Source organism: Hemitrygon akajei, chromosome 12, assembly GCF_048418815.1.
Source record: "Hemitrygon akajei chromosome 12, sHemAka1.3, whole genome shotgun sequence".
Taxonomy (NCBI): domain Eukaryota; kingdom Metazoa; phylum Chordata; class Chondrichthyes; order Myliobatiformes; family Dasyatidae; genus Hemitrygon; species Hemitrygon akajei.
In genome coordinates, this window is record NC_133135.1 from 20,299,936 (window position 1) to 20,320,103 (window position 20,168).

The 20,168-nt window shown below is 41.9% G+C and overlaps 1 protein-coding gene across 2 annotated transcripts in view; it reads left to right on the top strand.

Annotated features, from left to right (window-relative positions):
- ephx4 (epoxide hydrolase 4) overlaps positions 1-16,692 on the top strand; it is a 58,226-nt gene extending 41,534 nt beyond the window's left edge. Inside the window, exons 6-7 of one of the 2 annotated variants that reach the window (XM_073062666.1) lie at positions 4,047-4,195; positions 12,147-16,692. In XM_073062666.1, coding sequence (XP_072918767.1) covers positions 4,047-4,195; positions 12,147-12,369 — 372 coding nt within the window. In that variant the 3' untranslated portion in view covers positions 12,370-16,692. The remainder of the gene's footprint in view (positions 1-4,046; positions 4,196-12,146) is intronic. The other variant, XM_073062667.1, reaches the window with a different exon arrangement.
- The last annotated feature ends 3,476 nt before the right edge of the window (positions 16,693-20,168 follow it).

Here is a 20,168-nt window from a genome sequence, read left to right on the forward strand (position 1 = left end):
GAAAGAAGGAAATAAAGCACTGTGGGCCCTGGAAATCTGGCATTTAAATTGCAAGTCTGCAAAACCTGGGGGCAACTGAGGGAGAGAAACTATGTTTCAGGTTGAAACTTTCTCAACAGAAAAGCTTTTCCTTTTAGAGCTCAGAACATAGCACAATACAGGCCCTTTGGCCCAACAATGCTGAGAGGACCTTTTAACCTACTCTAAGATCAATCTGACTCTTCTCTCCTACACAGCATCCATTGTTCTGTCGTCCATGTGCCTATCCAAGAGTTTATTAAATTCTCTTAATGTATCTGCTTCTACAACCTCTCCTGGCAGGACATGCCAAGCATCCACCACTCTCCATGTAAAATGAACATTCCTCCTGCCCCCATACTTTGCTACAATCAACTTAAAATTATGACCCCTTGTATCAGCCATTTCAATCCTGGGAAAAACCTCCATTCAATCTATGCAATTTATCATCTAGAACTCCTCTGTCAAGTCATCTCTCATCCTCCTTCGCTCCAAAGAGGAAAACCCCTAGCTCGCTCAATATATCCTCATAAGGCATACTCTCTAGCCCAGGCAGCTTTCTGGTAAATGTCCTCTGCACACTCTCTAAAACTTCCATTTTATTTAGCGATACACACTAACTGCTATACTATTGTGAAACGAAAGCAAATAATCCTCCTACAGAGTGTGTTTATGGGTCAGGGAGAGATGAGGCACTGAAACAGTCCATTCAGCTCATCTGTGTCTATGCTGACCGTTACACATCCTTTTCACCATACTATGCAGCACACACACACTCAGCAGGCTAGGCAGCGTCCATGGGGAAAAAGTACAGTCGACGTTTCAGGATGAGACCTTTCACCATTCTATTCCCATTTTTCAGTCTTCTCACATTTTCATCAACCCCCTGCCAGATGGCTTTGGGAGTTGGGAGGACATTCATGCAGTCACAGGTAAAACGTGCAAACTCCACACAGACAGTAGTGGAGGTCAGGATTGAACCTGGATCCCTGGCACTGTTAGGCAGCAGCTCTGGCCATTGTGTCGCTGTTAGGCATTACACGTCACCTTGTTTCCATACTCTATCCTACCTCTAGAGTCATGGGACATTGGAGCACAGAAACGGGTTCTTCAGCCTTTTTAATCTGTACTGAACCATTAATCAGCCTAGTCCCATCGATCCACACCCAGACCAATACCGTCCATACCCCTCCCATCCAAATCACCTATCCAAATTTCTCTTAACTGTTGATGTTGAACCAGTATCCACCACTTCCTCTAGCAGCCTGTCCCCCACATTCACCACACTCTAAGTGAAATTCTTCCTCGTGTTCCCCTCAAACATTTCACCTTCTTCAGTCCTGAAGAAGAGTCTCTGCCCGAAGTATCGATGATTCACTCATTTCCAGAGATGCTGCCTGACCTGCTGAGTTCCTCCAGCATTTTGAGTGTGTGTGTGTGTCTGGACTTTCTTATTTCATGATTTCACCTTTCACCCTTAACCCATGACCTCTAGTTCACCCAACCTCACTGGAAAAGGCCTGCTTGCATTTACCCTATCTATACCCCCCCCCCCATAATTTTATATACCTCTATCAAATCTACCCTCAGTCTTCTATGCTCTAGGGAGTAAAGTCCTAACCTACTCAACCTTTCCCCATAACTCAGGTCATCAAGTCCTGACAACATCCTTGTAAGTTTTCTCTGTACCCTTATAAACTTATTTACATCTTTCCCGTAGTCAGGTGACCAAAACTGCACACAATACTCCAATCAGGCCTCTTCAACATCTTAAATAATTTCAATGTAACATCCCAACTCCTGTACTCAATACATTTACGTGGGCCAGTGTGCCAAAAGTTTTCTTTACGACCCATTCTACCTGGAACACCCCTTTCAATGAATTATGCACCTGTATTCCCAGATCCCTTTGTTCTACCATACTCCGCAGTGTTTTACCATTAACCATGTAAGAACTACCCTGGTCGGTCTTCCCAAAGGGCAACACCTCACATGTATCTGCATTACACTCCTCCTGATGTTTTTCACCCCATTAGATAAGTTTTGATAGTCTTCATCACTGTCCACTACACCTCCAATCTTGGTGTTGTCTGCATAGATGCTGATCCAGTTTACCACACTATCATCCAGATCATTGATACCGATGACGAACAACAATGGACCCAGAACTGATCCCTGTGGTACACCACTAGCCACAGCGAAGCAACCATCTACAACCACTCTCTGTCTTCTTCCGCAAAGCCGATGTCTAATCCAATTTACTACCTCATCCTGAATGCCAAGAATTGAACCTTCTTGACCAAGCTCCCATGCGGGACCTTGTCAAAGGCCTTGCTAAAATCCTTGTAGACAACATCCACTGCCTTGCCTTCATCAGCTTTTCTGGTAACCCTCAAAAAATCTATAAGATCGGTTAGACACAACTTATCATGCACACAGCCATGTTGACTATCCCTAAACAGTCCCTGTCAAACACAAAAAATTTCTGCAGGTGCAACACACACAAAATCCTGGACGAACTCGGTGGGTCAGACAGCATCTATGGAAATGAATAAACAGTCAACATTTTGGGCCAAGACCATTCATGTCTTGTATACCCAGCCCCTTAGAATACCTTGCAATAACTTTCCCATAGCCGGGGTGGTGGTTGGGAACATTTAAGACATTCTTAGATTAGCATATGATTGAAAATCAGAAACTTTGGTTAATGATGTTATGCTGACCCTTTAACCTACTCCAAGATTAATCCAACTAATCTCTCCCAAATAGTGTTCCATTGTTTTTCTTTCAATCATGTGCTAATCTAAGAATCTCTCAAATGTTCTTAATGTATCTGCCTCTACCATCACCCCAGGTGGCACATTTCACGCAGCTACCATTCTCCTTGTTAAAAAATCTTACCTCTGACATCCCCCCCCCCCTATAATTTCCTCCGGGCACCTTAAAATCATGACCCCTTGTATTAGTCATTTCCTCCTTGGGAAAAATGTCTCTAGCTGTCCACTCTATCTATACCTCATTGCCTTGAACTCCTCTATCAAGTCACCTCTCATCTTTCTTCTCTCCAAAGAGAGAAGTGCTAGCTCACACAACCTATTCTCATAAGACATGTTTTCTAATCCAGGCTACATCCTGGTAAATCTCCTCTGCACCCTCTCTAAAGCTTCCTATTAATGTCCTATAATAACGTTATTGTTATTTTGGCATTTTCTTCCACCGTACTTGAGTTAGCACAACAATCTTTGTAGTTTTTCTCTCCTTGTTGTGTTTACTATGACCATGTTTATTTTGTGAACTTCAGGCAAGGAAGGAATTTCATTGCACCCTGGTATGTATGATGATAAACTAATCTGAAATCTGATTAATGAACGAGGGGCTGAACAGTGCTTTCAGCATACTGAATGAACACACATATAACAATACGGTTGTTATGGAAAGTTAGGCTAGAATTGTATAAGATGTTGGTGTGGCCTAATTTGGAGTATTCTGTGCATTTCTGCTCACCTACCTACAGGAAAGATATCAATCAAATTGAAAGAGCACAGAGAAAATGTACAGGGATGGTGCTGGGACTTGAGGACTTAACTTATAGGAAAAGGTTGAATAGGTTAGGACTTAATTCCCTGGTGTGTAAGAGAACGAGGGAAGATTTGATAGAGGTATACAATGTTATAATTTAAATGTAAACAGACGTTTTTCCACGGAGGTTGGGTGAGACCAGAACAAGAGGTCATGGGTTAAGGGTGAAAGGTGAAATGCTTAAGGGGAACAAGAGGGATAATTTCATCTCTCAGAGGGTGGTGAGAGTGTGGAACGAGCTGCCAGTAGAAGTGATGGATGTGGGTTCAATTTCAACATTTAAGAAAAATTTGGACATGGATCAAAGGGGAATGGACGAATATGGACTGGGTGCGGGTCGATAGGACTAGGCAGAATAATAATTTGACATGGGCTAGATGGGCCAAAGGGCCTTTTTCTGCGCTGTAGTGTTCTATGACTCTACATTTAACCACTATTTTATGTTATAGGTGCTGAAGTATTTATTCACAAGTCAGAGCACTGGTATTAGGACAAAAGAGTACAGAATGACTGCAGATGAGATGGAAGCCTATCTGTACATATTTTCCCAGCCTGAAGCTTTCTCTGGACCCCTCAGCCACTTCAGGAATATATTCAGGTATTGCATTGTAACTAAGGTTAGAAAAAAGCAGAGCCTGTGCAAAGATTAAATGCAAATAGTTCCAGTCTCAAAAGGTCCTTTAATGATTCACTCCATATTTGGCTCCAGGTACACCTTCATGTTCTTCTCCCAGAGACGGTGAATTGCTGAAATTCTTTACCCCAGATGATGTTTGAGACTAGATCATTGGGGGTATGTAAAGAGGAGTCAATAAATGTTTGAAAGATTGGGGAATTGAGGGCTGTAGAGAACTCCCACAGCAGAGACCAGGCCCTGGGCAAATTAACCATGATGAAACTGAAGGGCTCAGAGTAGGAACTCCTGTTCCTATCACAAACAAGAGAAAACCTGCAGATGCTGGAAATCAAAGCAACACACACAAAATGCTGGAGGATCTCAGCAGGCCAGGCAGTACCTATGGAAAAGAGTAAACGCCTTGAGTAAATCCCTCCTGATAAAAAGTCTCAGCCTGAAACTTCTACTGTTTACTCTTTTCCACAGATACTGCCCAACCTGCTGAGTTCCTCCAGCATTTCGTGTATGTTGTCCTCTTCCTACTCTTACTTTATTGTGTTCTTATGAACAAATGTAAATACAATAGCAAATCTATGAGTGGGCTCCTATCTTGACACAGTTTGCTAGATTAGTCTGCTTCAAGGCAACACCAGAGAGTCTGACCTATTTTGGTCTCTTTTCAAATTGACCGTTTTTTAGCGCTAACACAGTTCCTGCTTGTCACCTTTGGAAGAACCTTGTCTGCATTAGAACTTCAATCTGTGTCAAACTTTAGACTGATGATTATTTTGTGAGATTTTTTTTGAGAGATTATTTTGAGAGATGTGACATTTTGGGAGATTTTCCTACTTTTACAGCACTTTATAAAACTTTTTCCAAGATATGAAAATTCATAGTAAAACTTTTACCTTTTTGACAAAGTTAGGGCATTATTAAGGTGCAGATTTCAGTGTTACCTTTATCAGACTGCCATTCCTGCCACTACGAGCGTTTGGAATTTGAGAAGGGATCTAACTGAACGTACAGGATCTTGAAGGGTCTCTGGTGGGTATGGAGAGAATGTTTCTTGTTGTGGGAGCCTCCAGAACTAGTGGTCACCATTTGAAAATAAGGCCCACCCATTAACACAAGGAATATGTCCAATTCAAATACACGGAGGCTTCTGCCAGGCAAGTGCTACATCTCAGCCCAAAACGTCGACAGCGCTTCTCCCTATAGATGCTGCCTGGCCTGCTGCATTCCACCAGCATTTTGTGTGAAATGCTACATCTGCCTCCTTCAGTACAACTGTGCCAGCCCATTCAGAGGCTAGCTTCTCTGTAGACAGAATCTATAAGTCTGGTTCACCATACTTCTGAGTTTGTCTCACAGTCCTGTTGCTCATTGAGAACATTCACTGAAACCTCGACTTACCTCCGTAGTGAAAAGGCACAGATATGTTGATACTGCTGCTCTGTAAATGGGCCTTGAAGCCAAATGACAATACTACACACTGACTCACACTCCAACACATCGTTCATATTAGGGTGACTTGTAGTTACCTAAAGTCTGCATGGGAGCATTGTTACTGGATGAGTAATTGAGAAACCTGGATCACTGCACCAGAGTTGTGAGTTCATCTGTAGCAGCTAGGAAATTTACTTTCTAATAATCACGTAAGCGTTGAGTAAAAATCTGTTGTTGATAACAGTCACTGTGAAATTAATGGACTGTTACAAAACTCACTCAATTGACCAATGTACCTGGGAGGAAATCTGTTCTTTTTCCTCATCTCTCTTGTGCGCGCGCGCGCGCGCACACACACACACACACACACACACACACACACACACACACACACACACACACACACACACACACACACACACACACACACACACACACACACACACACACACACACACACACACACACACACACACACACACACACACACACACACACCTGCTCATTCCCTTCATAACATCAGGGTCATTTTTGACTCTTCATTCTTGTCAACCCTGATAACTTTTCAGCCTCTTGCCCATCAAGAATCTATCTACCCCTACATCAAAAATATTCCATGACACTCTCTCCCTGCTCTCTGAGGAAGAGAGGTCCAAAGACTCTGGACCTCCTGAGAAGAAAAGTTCACCTCACCTCTGTCTTAAATAGATAATCTTATTTTTGAACAAGGACCACCAGTTCTAATTTTCCCACAAGAGAAAACAGCCTTTCAACATTCATCATGTCCAGAATCCTCAGGGTTCCATAAGTTTCAATTGAATTCCCTTTCAATCTTCTAAAGCTATTGGCACACAGGCCCTTTTTGTTGAATCTCTCCTCACAAAACAACCTGTTTGTTCCAGCTGTTACTCTGCTAAACTTTGTCTGAACTGCTCCCAAAGCATTAATACCTTCTGCCTGTTATGCCATGGGCGTGTGAGGTCTTCCATCTCTGGCAGTGTTCAGGGCTTCCCCTCATCGTGTCAGTGACTTCCCTGTGGTTTTCACTGCCATCAGCCATGCAAGGCCTGGTGGAGGCGCAGGAATACCGTCTCACTCAGTTACAGGAGTCTTCATTGCTGTTTCAGTAACAGTTTTGTTTGACCAGTCAGGGTTGTTAGGCCTGAGTTGATTACCCGAACCTGGAGGACCAATGGACCACTCTTAGTCTGGCCTCTACCCTTTGACCTGTTTGGCATGGGTGACCCTACCAAGAGCCAAAGCATAAAGCCCTGACTTCAGCCAACATAGCTCTCCCAGTCATTGAGGCACGCAAGCCTCCAAACCACGACAAGGTTGTGATCCTCTTGGGGGAGTGCGTTAATATACTTCCTTAAATAAGGAGACCAATATTGTATGTAGTATTGTAGAGTGACGTGGTGATGGTTAGGATAACGCTTTTACAGCACCAGTGATCACAGATGGGGGCTCAATTCCTGCCACTATCTGTAAGGAGTTTGTATGTTCTCACCGTGACGCGTGGGTTTCCCCCAATCCTCTGGTTTCCTCCCACATTCCAAAGGTGGATGGTTAGGGCAAGCGAGTTGTGAGCAGGCTATGCTGGTACATGTGTGGGTGAAATCATATTTTGTCATGCTCCATTAAAAATTCCTTTGATGCTTTCCTGATTTGAATGCATTATATAAACACAATTAGGCATAGTGTAATTCCCTAAGAAATTTGTCAGCTTCAATTCTCCTCCATTTCAAGAGTAAGAAAGTATTATTTCTGATGATTGTAAATGAAGTTCGGAACAGCAACATAATATAGGCAGAGCCTGCTTCACAGGAGCATATGGTTATGTGAAAAAATTATGAGGCATCCGAAGTTACCAAGGAAGCATTGCTTGCAGCTGGAGCTCAGGAAACATTTAGTCTCACTGTGAAATCATACCGGGTTGTATTGCAATTGAACACTGGAGAAATTCCTAGTTAAATGTAGCCATTATTCTGCTTAAGATAAATGTGTTGTCCAGTCCTCTATACGTTCCAATATACAGCACTATAGGCGCCCATTCTGTGACTTTAATCTCTTATGAGGCATCTTGGAAGATACCTTCTGCACATCCAAATTCAGCTACTTTTCCCTCCCCCCATTAACTCCCAGTTCTCCCCCATACGCTCCCGGTTCCTCCCCCATACGCTCCCGGTTCCTCCCCCTATTCACTCCTTATACCCCCCATTCACTCCTGATACCCCCCATTCACTCCTGATTCCCCCTCCCCCCCCCTCCATTCACTCCTGGTTCTCTCCCCATTCACTCCTGGTTCCTCTCCCATTCACTCCTAGTTTTTACCTTCCCCCATTCACTCCTGGTTCCCCCTCCCCCCCCCCATTCACTCCTGGTTCTCTCCCCATTCACTCCTGGTTCTTCTCCCATTCACTCGTAGTTTTTACCTCCCCCCATTCACTCCTGGTTCCCCCTCCCTCCCATTCACTCCTGGTTCCCCCCCCCCCATTCATTCCTGGTTTCCATAAGACATAGGATTAGAATTAGGCCACTTGGCCCATTGTCTAGTCTTGTCCATACTGCACCAACCACCACCACTGGGCTATAAACGTGCAGGAGCAATGTGTGGTAAAGTGCTTGCTCAAGGACACACACGCTGCCTCATCTGAGGCTCGAACTAACGACCTTCAGATTGCCAGTCCAAAGCCTTAACCACTTGACCATGCGCCAACACCTTGAGTCTGCTCCACCATTCAATCATGACCGATCCTTTGTTTCCCCTTCTCAGCCCCACTCCCCGGCCTTCTCCCCGTAACCTTTGATGCCATGGCCAATCTAGAACCTATCAATCTCTGCCTTAAATACACCCAACAAGCTGAGCTACACATCCACCTGTGGTAACAAATTCCACAAATTTACCACCCTCTGGCTAAAGAACTTTCTCCACATCTCTGTTTTAAATGGATGCCGCTCTATCCTGATGCTGTGCCCTCTTGTCCTAGGACCCCCCCCCCCCCCCCATGTGGAACATCCTTTCCGCATCCACTCTGTCTAGGACTTTCAACATTCGAAAGGTTTCAGTGAGATCCCCTCATCCTAAATTCCAGTGAGTATAGATCCAGAGCCATCAAACACTCCTCGTATGATAACCCTCTCATTCCCAGAATCATTCTTGTGATCTTCCTCTGCACCCTTTCCAATAGCAACACAACTTTTCTTAGATAGGAAGCCCAAAACTGTTCACAATACTCTAGGTGAGGCCTCACCAGTGCCTTATAAAGCCTCAGCATCACATCCTTGGTCATGTACTCTGGACTTCTTGAAATGAATGCTAACATTGCTTTTGCCTTCCTCACCCCTGACTCAACCTGCAAGTTAACCTTTAAGGTTAACTCCCAAGTCCTTTTGCATCTCAGATTTTTGAGTTTTCTCCCCATTTAGAAAATAGTCTGCACATTTACTTCTGCCACCGAAGTGCATGACCATGCATTTTCCAACATTGTATTTCATTTGCCCATTCTTCTAATCTGTCTAAATTCTTCTGCAGCCTACCTGTTTCCTCAACACTGCCTGCCCCTCCACCAATCTTCGTATCATCTACAAACTTGGCCACAAAGCCATCTATTCCATCATCTAAATCATTGATATACGGCATAAAAAGAAGCGGTCCCAACACTGACCCCTGCGGAACACCACTAGTCACTGTCAGCCAATCAAAAAAAGATCCTTTTATTCCTATCATTCAGCCAATTCTCTAACCATGCCAGTAACTTTCCTGTCATACCATGGGCTCTTAACTTGGTATGCAACCTCATGTGTGGCACCTTGTCAATGGCCTCCTCAAAGTCCAAATATACAGCATGCACTGGATTTCCTTTATCTATCCTATTTGTAATCTCTACAAAGAATTCCGACAGGTTCATCAGGCAAGATTCTCCCTTAAGGAAACCATGCTGACTTTGTCCTATCTTGTCCTTTGTCAGCAGGAGCTCCATCATTTCATCCTTAACAATTGATTCCAACATCTTCCCACCCACTGAGGTCAGGCTAATCGCTCTATAATGTCCTTTCTGCTGCCTTCCTCCTTTCTTAGAGTGGAGTGACATTTGCAATGTTCCAGTCCTCTGGCACCTTGCCAGAGTCCAATGATTTTTGAAAGATCATTTCTAATGCCTCCACAATCTGTACCACTACCTTCTTCAGAACCCTAGGGTGCAGTTCATCTGATCTGGGTGACATGTACCTTTAGGTCTTTCAGCTTTTTGAACACCTTCTCCCTTGTAATAGTAACTGCACTCACTTCCCCTCCCTCACACCCTTCAACATCTGACACACTGCTAGTGTCTTCCAGTGAAGACAGATGCAAAATACTCATTTAGTTCATCTGCCAGTTCTTTGTCCCCCGTTATTATTTGTCCAGTCTCATTTTCTAGTGGTCCTATATCCACTCTCATCTCTCTTTTATTTTTAACATACCTGTAAAAGCTTTTACTATCCACTCTGTTATTGTTTGCTAACTTGTTTTCATATTTCATCTTTTCCCTCCTAATGATTCTTTTAGTTGCTCTGTAGCTTTTTAAACACTTTCCAATCTTCTATCTTCCCGCTATTTTTTGTTTTGTTGTATGCCCTCTCTTTTGCTTTTACACTAGCTTTGATTTCTCTTGCCAGCCATGGTTGTACTATTTTACCATTTATGTATTTCTTTGTTTTTGGAATACATCTATCCTGCACCTTCCTTATTTTTCCCAGAAACTCACACCATTGCTACTCTGCTGACATCCCTGCCAGCAGCTCCTTCCAATTTACTTTGGCCAACTCCTCTTATACCACTGTAATTTCCTTTACTCCACTGAAATGCTGCTACATTAGACTTTACTTTCTCTCTTTCAGATTTCAAGTTGAACTCAATCATATCATGAACACTGCCTCCTCAGTGTTACCTTACCATAAATGCTCTAATCACCTCTGGTACAACCAAACCAGTACAGCTGATCCCCTAGTAGGCTCAACGACAAACTGTTCTCAAAAGCCATCTCTTAGGCATTCAATAAACTCACTCTCTTGAGATCCATTTCCAACCTAATTTTCCCATTCGACCTGCATGTTAAAATCTCCCATGACTATCATAACATTGCCCTTTTGACACACCTTTTCTACTTCCGATTGTAAATGTAGTCCACATCCCAGCTACTGTTGGGAAGCCTGTATATAACTGCGATCAACGTCCTTTTACCTTCTGAACTCAACCCACAAGGATTCAACAACTTCTGATCCTATGTCATATCTTTCTAATGATTTGATGCCATTCCACCCCCTCTGCCTACTTTCCTATCCCTCCAATACAATGTATAACCTTGGACATTCAGTTTCAACTACAACCATCCTTCAGCCATGATTCAGTGACAGCCACAACATCATACCTGACAATCTGTAATGGTGCAACAAGATCATCCACCTTATTTCTTATATTCCGTGCATTGAGATATAACACTCCGAGTACTCTATTTGCTACCTGTTTTGATTCTGAATCCCTAATGTATAGATATTCACCCAGCTAGCTGCAATTGTATCCTATCATCTGCCTTTCCTTCCTGACAGTCTGACTGCATGCTACCTTTGCTTTTTTACCATCCGTCCTGTCCTGAGTCCCTTCACTCTGGTTCTCACCCCCCCCCCCCCCCCCACACCACCACCACCACATTAGTTTAAAGCCTCCCCAACAACTCTAACAAACCTGCCTGTGACAATGTTGGTTCCCCTCGGGTTCAGGTGCAACCCGTCACTTCTGAACAGGTCATACCTCCCCCAGAAGAAATCCCATGAACTTGAAGCACTGCCCCCTGCACCAGCTTGTCAGCCACATACAGGGGTATTTATCTGCCAAATCATCCTGTTTCTACCCTCACTGGCACGTGGCACGGTCAGCAATGCAAAAATTACTACCCTGGAGCTCCTGCTTCTCTGCTCTCCCTAGCTCTCTGAATTCTCTTTTCAGGCCCTCTTTGCATGTCCTTCCCAGGTCATTGGTACCAATATGTACAGAGACATCCAGCTATTCCCCCTTCAAAATGTTTCCTTCTTCCCCTGCCATTCACTCCTGGTTTCTCCCCTCCCCCCCCCCCCCCCCATTCACTTCTGGTTCCCCCTCCCCCATTCATTCTGCTGAAAACTTCATCAAAAACCTATAAATTTGTTAAACAAAATTTCCCCTTTATGTTGTCATACTAACGGCTTAACTAAATTATGATTTTCAAAATGTGATGATAATGCTTCTTTAATAATTGGTCCAAACATTGACTAGATATTAAGCTGGTCAGTTTACAGTTAACCACTTTTTACTTCCCTCCCTTCTTTGGACAGGACTGGGAGGATAACATGACAGATCACAAAAGGAACTGGGTCATAGTTTACTTTTAGATTGTTAATAAATAGAGGCATGAATTCCCATGCGTTGTCCTTTGAACTTCTTTCATTCAAGGTGACCTTTGTTTTACAGTAGCCTGCCCTTGAACCAGAATGAGGTGGTGTCACCCACCCTGTTGTTGTGGGGAGAAAACGAAGAATTCCTGGAATTCAGAATGGCTGAGCTCTCAAAATCCTATGTGAGGAGTTGTTTCAGACTGACCGTTGTGCCCGAGACCAGTCACTGGCTTCAGCAGGACCATCCAGAGCTGGTCAACCATCTGATCTGGGCATTTCTGAAGGAAGTTGACCAGTAAAACCGACTGTCACTGAAGTAAGGCGCAAAGGTCACGTGACAGCTCCAGTTAAATGTTTTTTCTGTGCCGTTTACCTGTAGCTAGTTTACCGTTTACATGTGCTGTCTAAACTCTCTGGTGCTGAATGAAAGTCTGCTTGTGAGGTTTGTACTTTTATTGATGCACTATTTACATGTAATGCTGAGCTGTAACTGTTTAAAGTTGGGGTGTTCCTAAAATGTCTCTACAATATACTTACTAAGATTCCTAATGACCTCATTTCTGTGTATATGGTTTGGCCGGGAGGTTCAGACAGAGTCAGGTTATCTGTTTAAGGGGGTCATCAAAAAGACCTGTGAATCTTCAAATGTTTTCAGAGTGTTGCTGACAAGTAGGGCAGAATCGGAAAACTGGAGATACAGGAGATAAAGACCTTGAATTGAAAGAGATCCAACACCTTTTAAGACAGCATCATAGCATTCATATTCCTGAATCTTTGCACGTGCAAACACCAGCCTTAAAACTTGTAAATAAGATATAGTGACATCACCATGTAAATGAGTGGAACGTACTCTTTACTTTGTGGTGCCTTTCACCAGATTCTTCCTCAGAAAATAAACGATGAGTGCCGTTTCTGGAAATATAAATGGGGATGTTTATATTTTATATTTTTAAGTTGTATAGATTGATGTTTTTATCGACAAGGATCACGTATTGAGCATATTGCTGTAATCACAATTGGGTTTCCATATAAAATGTATATATTCATCCACAGGAAAATTTGAACAGCTGTTATATTCTAAGTACGAAGGTTATGGATTATTTTCTGATTAGGAACCAGTCTTTGCAGTACTCTGTAAACTACCTAGTTGGTCATTGAGGAAGGACTGACCTCATGAAGTTGCCAGGGCTCCAGGGTGGACCATTTATAGGAGGCATGGCACCTCCCAGACCTCGATACTAGGACAAGGAGTGTAGTTGCAGGGTAATACCACCACCTGCAGGTTCCCCTGCAAATCACAAGTCACTCTGACTTGGAAATCTGATGCCATTCCTTCATCGTTGCTCAGTCTAAATTAAAGTACAAAGTATGTTTGTTATCAAAAAATGTATACTATATACATCCTTGAGATTTGTCTCCTTACAGGCAGCCACAAAACAAAGAAACCCAATAGACTCTGTTAAAACAAAAGAAGACAGCTAAACACCCAGTGTGCAGAGAAACTGCCACTCCCTATCTAAAGGCTTTGTAGGAGTCCCTTCACCAAAAGGGACTAGGCTAGTTCAATAAAGCAGCTCACCACCAGCTTCTGATTCAGGGCCTGTAATAAATGCTGCCCTCACTCATATCTTGTCAGTGTATTTAGAAAAAACCTAGCTGATGTACCACCCTTTACTAGATATCAAAATATGCAACCTCCCTCTGCATGAATCCTGACAGTTCCTTGCAGAGTTGTCAGCGGGGACACACTGACAACGAGTGGAGGTGCTGAGGAATAGTGGGGACTACATCGGGATTTCCTCTGATTGACCTGAATTTGTCGTCTTTCCCTGTGAACCAGGTTTAGAGCAGAATGAATCTAAATCATTGATGGGAAGTCTGTAATACATTGACAATTATCCCTGGATGCACAGTGGTCAGTGGTCTGAAGAAACTATCTAGGGAATAGTTTTCTACTTGGCAAACTTTTCTAAGGGCTGTAGGTTTTTATTTTGAGATGGTTCCAAAATCAGAAAAAGTAGACAAAATTAAAATGTAAGAATAAATTCACTGACTATTCTAGCAAGCTCTCATTGGTAGAAACACAAGCCCAAGGTTAGTCTTCACATGCTCCTTCGGTGTAGGACTCTCTCTTGGACACAGCACTAGTGAATCTTCTTGATATTTTCTTTGCATTTAGAATGTACTAACATTTTGGATACAAATTCTTTGGCAATTTAGTCTATTAAAATTTGACAATTCATGCTGTCTTGTTTCCAAAGGTGAGCTTGATTGCACAGTTTATTTTGTTTGTTGTACCGGCTGTACCTTTCATGGATGATCCCAGACTCGAAACTTTCTTCTTCTTATCCCTGAGAGCACTCCCTTGCATCATCCCTGTACTAGTTAAGTAGAGAGATGGAGTTCAATGTTCATTTCATGCAAATCATGCTGGCTGATGACTGATGTATTTGTATTAATATTTTTATTGTGAAAGAGAGTAATTGTCATGTTCTGGACTACAGACCTCAGCAGTCTACTCAATGGCTCTCGGAGTGTGCTCAAAATATCAAAGCACTAGCATGCTAAATGCACTTAATTGAAGAGCGTGTTAATGGACAGGGAAAAAGAAGTCAAAATATGATTGGTTTGTTTCTATTTTCTTTTTTGTTCCACGCATTTATTTTTATGGTTTAGAAATGAGAGGGTAGAGAAAGGAGAATAGGGTTTCAAAGGCAAAGTTTAAGGTAAACTCATTATCAAAGTGTATAGATGTCACCAGATGCTACCCTGAGATTCACCTTCCTGCAGGCATTCACAATAAATACAAAGAAACACAACAGAATCACTGAAAAACCGCACATAACAAGGTGGGCAAACAAACAGGATGCAAAGGGCAACGAACTGTGCAAATACAAAAGTTCTAAAAGAACAAACAAAATTATAATTAATAAGCAATAAATATCAAGAATGTGAGATGAAGAGTCCTTGAAAGTGAGTCCATAGGTTGTGGGAACAGTTCAGTGGTGGTGTGAGTGTTATCCCCTCTGGTTCAAGAATCTCCATCCCCACTGAAATAGCCATGTTTCTCACCTTGTAGTGAGAGCCTATAGCTAACTTGTAAGGAGATTAGAATCTCTGAGCACACTACCACAGAACCATGATACTCTAAATTTCTGTTATTTAGATTAGACCGCAGTGCAGCACGAGCATAAATTATGGAAATTTATGTTGAGGAAGATGAACTAATAAAAGCACTGTGCTGTTCAAACTTTCCTTAAGGAAATGATTTTCGCATTGAGGTAAAAATAACATTCCCAAAAGTGAGCAGAAAGAACATTTTATTAAAGTAGGAGATTGTATGTAAATAGGTGACTGATGGTCGGTACTGACATGGTGATCCGAAGGGGCTGTATCCGTGACTCATAAACAAGAGGTCAATGTGCACACATAATGCTGGTCTGGCAGCATCTATGGAGGAAAATGGACAGTCACCTTTCGGGCCATGACTCGGAGCGTGGCTTCATTGACATGTGGCCTGACCTTATGAGCCTCTCTGTGTATTTGCCAGGTAGCTCCTTTCCCCTGATATTGAAAGACCTGGGGGATGCAAGTGGTTAGTGGGGGGAGTCCAGCACCAGAGGGCACAGCCTCAGATTACAAGGATGTTGCTTCAGAACAGAAATGAGAAGGAATTTCTTTCACTCGAGGATGGTGAATCTGTGGAATTCATTGCCACAGATGGTTGTGGAGGCCAAGTTGCTGGTTATATTTAAAGCAGAGGTTGATAGGTGTTTGGTTAGTCAGGACGTCAAAGATTTTGGGGAGAAGGCAGGAGAATGGGGTTGAGAGGGAAAGTATGAATGGCCTAATTCTGCTCCTGTGTCTTATGGTCTTAACTTATACACTGATGTCAAACAAATTGTCAAAATCCTATATCATGAAATATTGGTGTTTTTAAAAATTGGCGTATTTCAATGGTCGATTATTTGCTAATGGAATTTTTGGGCTGATACTGTACTGTTTCCTCAGACTTTAAGCCACTTGGGATTTTCTGCTTCCATGAGGAAATTAAATGATGTGAAGGCAGGTGTACTTGAACAAGTCAGGAATACTATAAGACCCTAATGCACTCAGCCTGGTGGCACAGGATAGATGGGAACCAATATATTTTTGTACCAATGCTGTTGTTCATTTAGAATGCACTGTGTTGCTGTTCGGGTTTTAGTTAGAGGTAGAGCGTATTTCATGTATAATAACCTCCAATTTACCTTATATTTTATGGAATATATAAAATATCGTACTACTACCAAAGAAAGTAATTTATTTTTTAAAAGGCCCATAATTCCCATTATTGGTCGGTTAAATCAAATAGATTGAGATAAGGTGACGTATAGTGACATATACTATACTTCTTCAGAAACACATTAGGATCATGTTTTGTAAACAAAGCCTTCTAAGAAAATGTGAATTTATTTGTTCAAATTATTGAGTATAATTTTATCACAGTGAACTTGATGTAATTTGTATTTATTTTAATTGTAATGTAAAATATTGTAATTTTAATAAAGTAATTAATGTTATGGAATCTTAGAGTGGAATTTTTGTCATTGATTTTATTGTCATAACCACACAATTGCTAGATTACTTTCCTTTAAGTGGTACTTATTTTGTGAAAAGTGATGTATTTATAGTCAACAGTGACCCTTTCTCATAGGATATGTTCTGATAAATAAACCATATCATCTCCTTCTGTTGATTCCTGTTCCTGCTTCCTTTGAGTTACCTACTTTTTTTCACAAACATCTGGGATGCTGCAAACTTTGAGTAACACACACAAAGTGCTGGAGGAACTCAGCTGTCTCTGTCATGGGCACTAGCCTCCCCAGCATCGAGGACATCTTTGAAAGGCACTGCCGCAGAAAGCCGGCATCCATCATTAATGTCCCCCATCACCCAGGACATGCCTTGTTCTCATTGTTGCCATCAGTGAGGAGGTGCAAGAGCCTGAAGAAACACACCCAATGTTTTAGGAACAGCTTCTTCCCCACTGCCATGAGATTTCTGGATGGAAAATGAAGCCATGAACACTATCTCACTATTTTTTCTCTATTTTTTACACTACTTATTTCATTATATGTATGTTAATTAGACTATGTATTTCTTATTTTAATTTATAGTTTTTTACATACTACACTGTACTTCTGCCACAAAATAACAAATTTCATGACATATGTCAGAAATATTAAATATGACTCTGCTTTTCTATGGAGGGAGATAAGCAGTCGATGTTTCAGGCTGAGACCCTTCATCAGGACCGGTTTATTTCCCTCCACAGATGCTGCCTGATTTGTTGAGTTTCTCCAGCATTTTGTGTGGGTCGCTGGATTTTAGAACTTTGTTTTAATTCTTCTTTAATTCTAAGTGAGACAAATATTACAATCTTAAATTTATGATCAGGCAGATTGTTGGGATCCGTTGACATTTAGTAATAAATGACTTGCACTCTTGAATGAAGATTAATATTTTATTAAAAGTTACCTGTGAACTATTTTCATTTTTATATACCTGATACTCAGCAGGTTTAACTGATTCTTTATTAACTTTATCAGAATTTATATATTTTTACAAGCTCATCCATTCTTTAATCACTGCTGTAATATATACCCACATCTGTTTCCTGTGACCTCCACTAGTTTAAATAATAAAATATGTCCTATTTTAAAGAGTAAAGCAGAAATATCCCCCTCCCTATCAATCTCTTTTGTTTTTGCAATGTAATCAAATTCAGTCCTGATATTATTCCCTCTGTTGGTAGGTATGGACAGAATGTTACAGTACTAACAGTGAAGAGATTTGCATGAATGTCCTTTGCAATTTCAGAAACAGTGTTAATGTTTCATAGTCATATTCCCCTGGTTATGATGTCAGGCAATGCAATATGTTAATATGCTATAGAACCATATAGCATGAAAACAGATTTTGACCTACTGAGTCCTCGTTGACCATAAAACCTCCATTTGCTATACTCTATACTAATGCCATTTATTCATCCCATGTTCCCATCAACTTGCCTTAGGTTTTACCAGTCATGGTCATCTGTGGTAGAAGGAGATGAGTTACACAGCTCTCGTTACATGCACATGCAGTTCAACTCTTTGAGTGATTATGCAGAAACCTTGAAGTTAATAACTCATCGGGGTGATTGATAAGTTTGTGGCCTAAGGTAGAAGGAGATGAGTTATTAACTTAAAACTTACTGCATAATCACCTCATGTGCATGTAATGACAGTTGTATAACTCATCTCCTTCTACCTTAGGCCACAAACTTATCAATCACCCCTGCTGTGGACACTTTCTGGAGGTCCAAGACCCATATGCTCCACGACCGCTGGACTAAGTGTGTAAATGTAGGAGGGGACTATGTTGAAAAATAAATGTGCTAGGTTTTCTAAAATTGACTCCTTCTACCTTAGGCCATGAATTTATCAATCACCCCTCGTAGCTGTGGCGTCGCTGCAAGTTTTCCATTGTATCGGTGCATACATGGGCTCATGGAAATGACAATATACGCAACTTTGACAATTCAAATCAAGTTTATTGTCATTTAACTATATACACGTATACCATAAAATGAGACAATGTTCCTCCAAACCAGGGTGTAAAGCACAGTAGTACACATAACACACATATATATAATACACAATAATTCAGGAAAGTAACAATAAAATCTACAGATGAATTACAGATAAATAAAGAAAGTGCACAGATGGAATGTTGTAAGGTACAGAACAGATTAATCTGTGACACTTTGAATGCAATGTGGCAGGGAGTCGCTGCCCTTGGAGGGGCCGCTGGGTCCGAGTGATTGCTCTTCCTGATGTTCTCGAAGGAGTTATCACAATTCTGAGGTTTATCAATTGGACTGTAGTTCATATTGGCCTCGTTCAGTTCTATGTGTCTTTTTTGTGTTCTCACCCATTCTTTCTCGTTGCCAACTGGCAGGCTGGGGTTTTGGGATTTGACGTTCTTCCTGTCGCTTTTCCGTGCAAGTGATCTGTTCATTTTAGTGCCAGGGAGGGATTGGGGGAGCTTTTGGATTTGTGAGCTTTTGGTTTTTTCTCTTTGTGTATGTGTGTGTGTGTGTGTGTGTGGGGGGGGGGGGGGTGTTGATGTCTTTTCTTTCAACTATGGATTTTCTGAATTTTATGGCTATCTGGAGAAAACAGATCTCAGAGTTGTATTAAGCATACAAACTTTGATAATAAAATGAACCTTGAACCTTTGAGTTCAGAAGCCTAATAGCCTGAGGGAAGAAACTGTTCCCCATCCTGGTTGCTTCCCGTTAACCCACATACCCCTGAAAACTTGGAAGAAACATGCACAATCACAGAGAGAAGGTGGGAAGTCCACGCTGGTGGTCAGGATTGGACTAGCAGGTCTCTAGTCCTGTGAGGCAGCAGCTCAACAAACAGAGCCAATGTTCCCACCCTGGTGTTGCACCCCACAAATTCACCCTGATGTTGCTACAGCCACTGAGATTCATTCACAGTCTTGTCTTCAGATTTGTTGCTTCAAGTCTCAGTGCCTGGTCTCCCTCGTGTCGCCAGCAAGAAAGCAATTAGATTGAATGCTTGGTTTCAGTGTTTAATCTCCTACTTAGATCTGTAGAATATGCGTCCTTCAATTCTATCAATCAAGAGTTTACTGTCACTTTTTGGCAAAGGTTTTGAACACATTTTATATCATATCTGTATGGAAGTCCCAGGATTATTTCATGTAACACTGTAGAGCTGTAATCCATATTTTTAAAAGAAACGTGGAGAGTTTCCAGTCACACTGGAGCCAATTTAAAATCCTCCTTTTGAGTTTGTCCCTTTGTGGCCTATCCCAATCCTCTCTCTGATATCTTCCTCAGCCTTAGAGCCTTCACCATTTCATGATCTCCACCCCCCCCCCCCCCCCCCGCCCCACCCTCCTTTGCCTCTGGTGTCTTGCACATCTTCCTTCCCTTGTGCTTTCTCTATTTTAGTTAACTCTCTCGGCCACTGGGGCATTCTGACACTCTAGTGTGTTTTGTCATTGAAGTTCACACCTGTGGCCATGTAGGCTGGTTAAA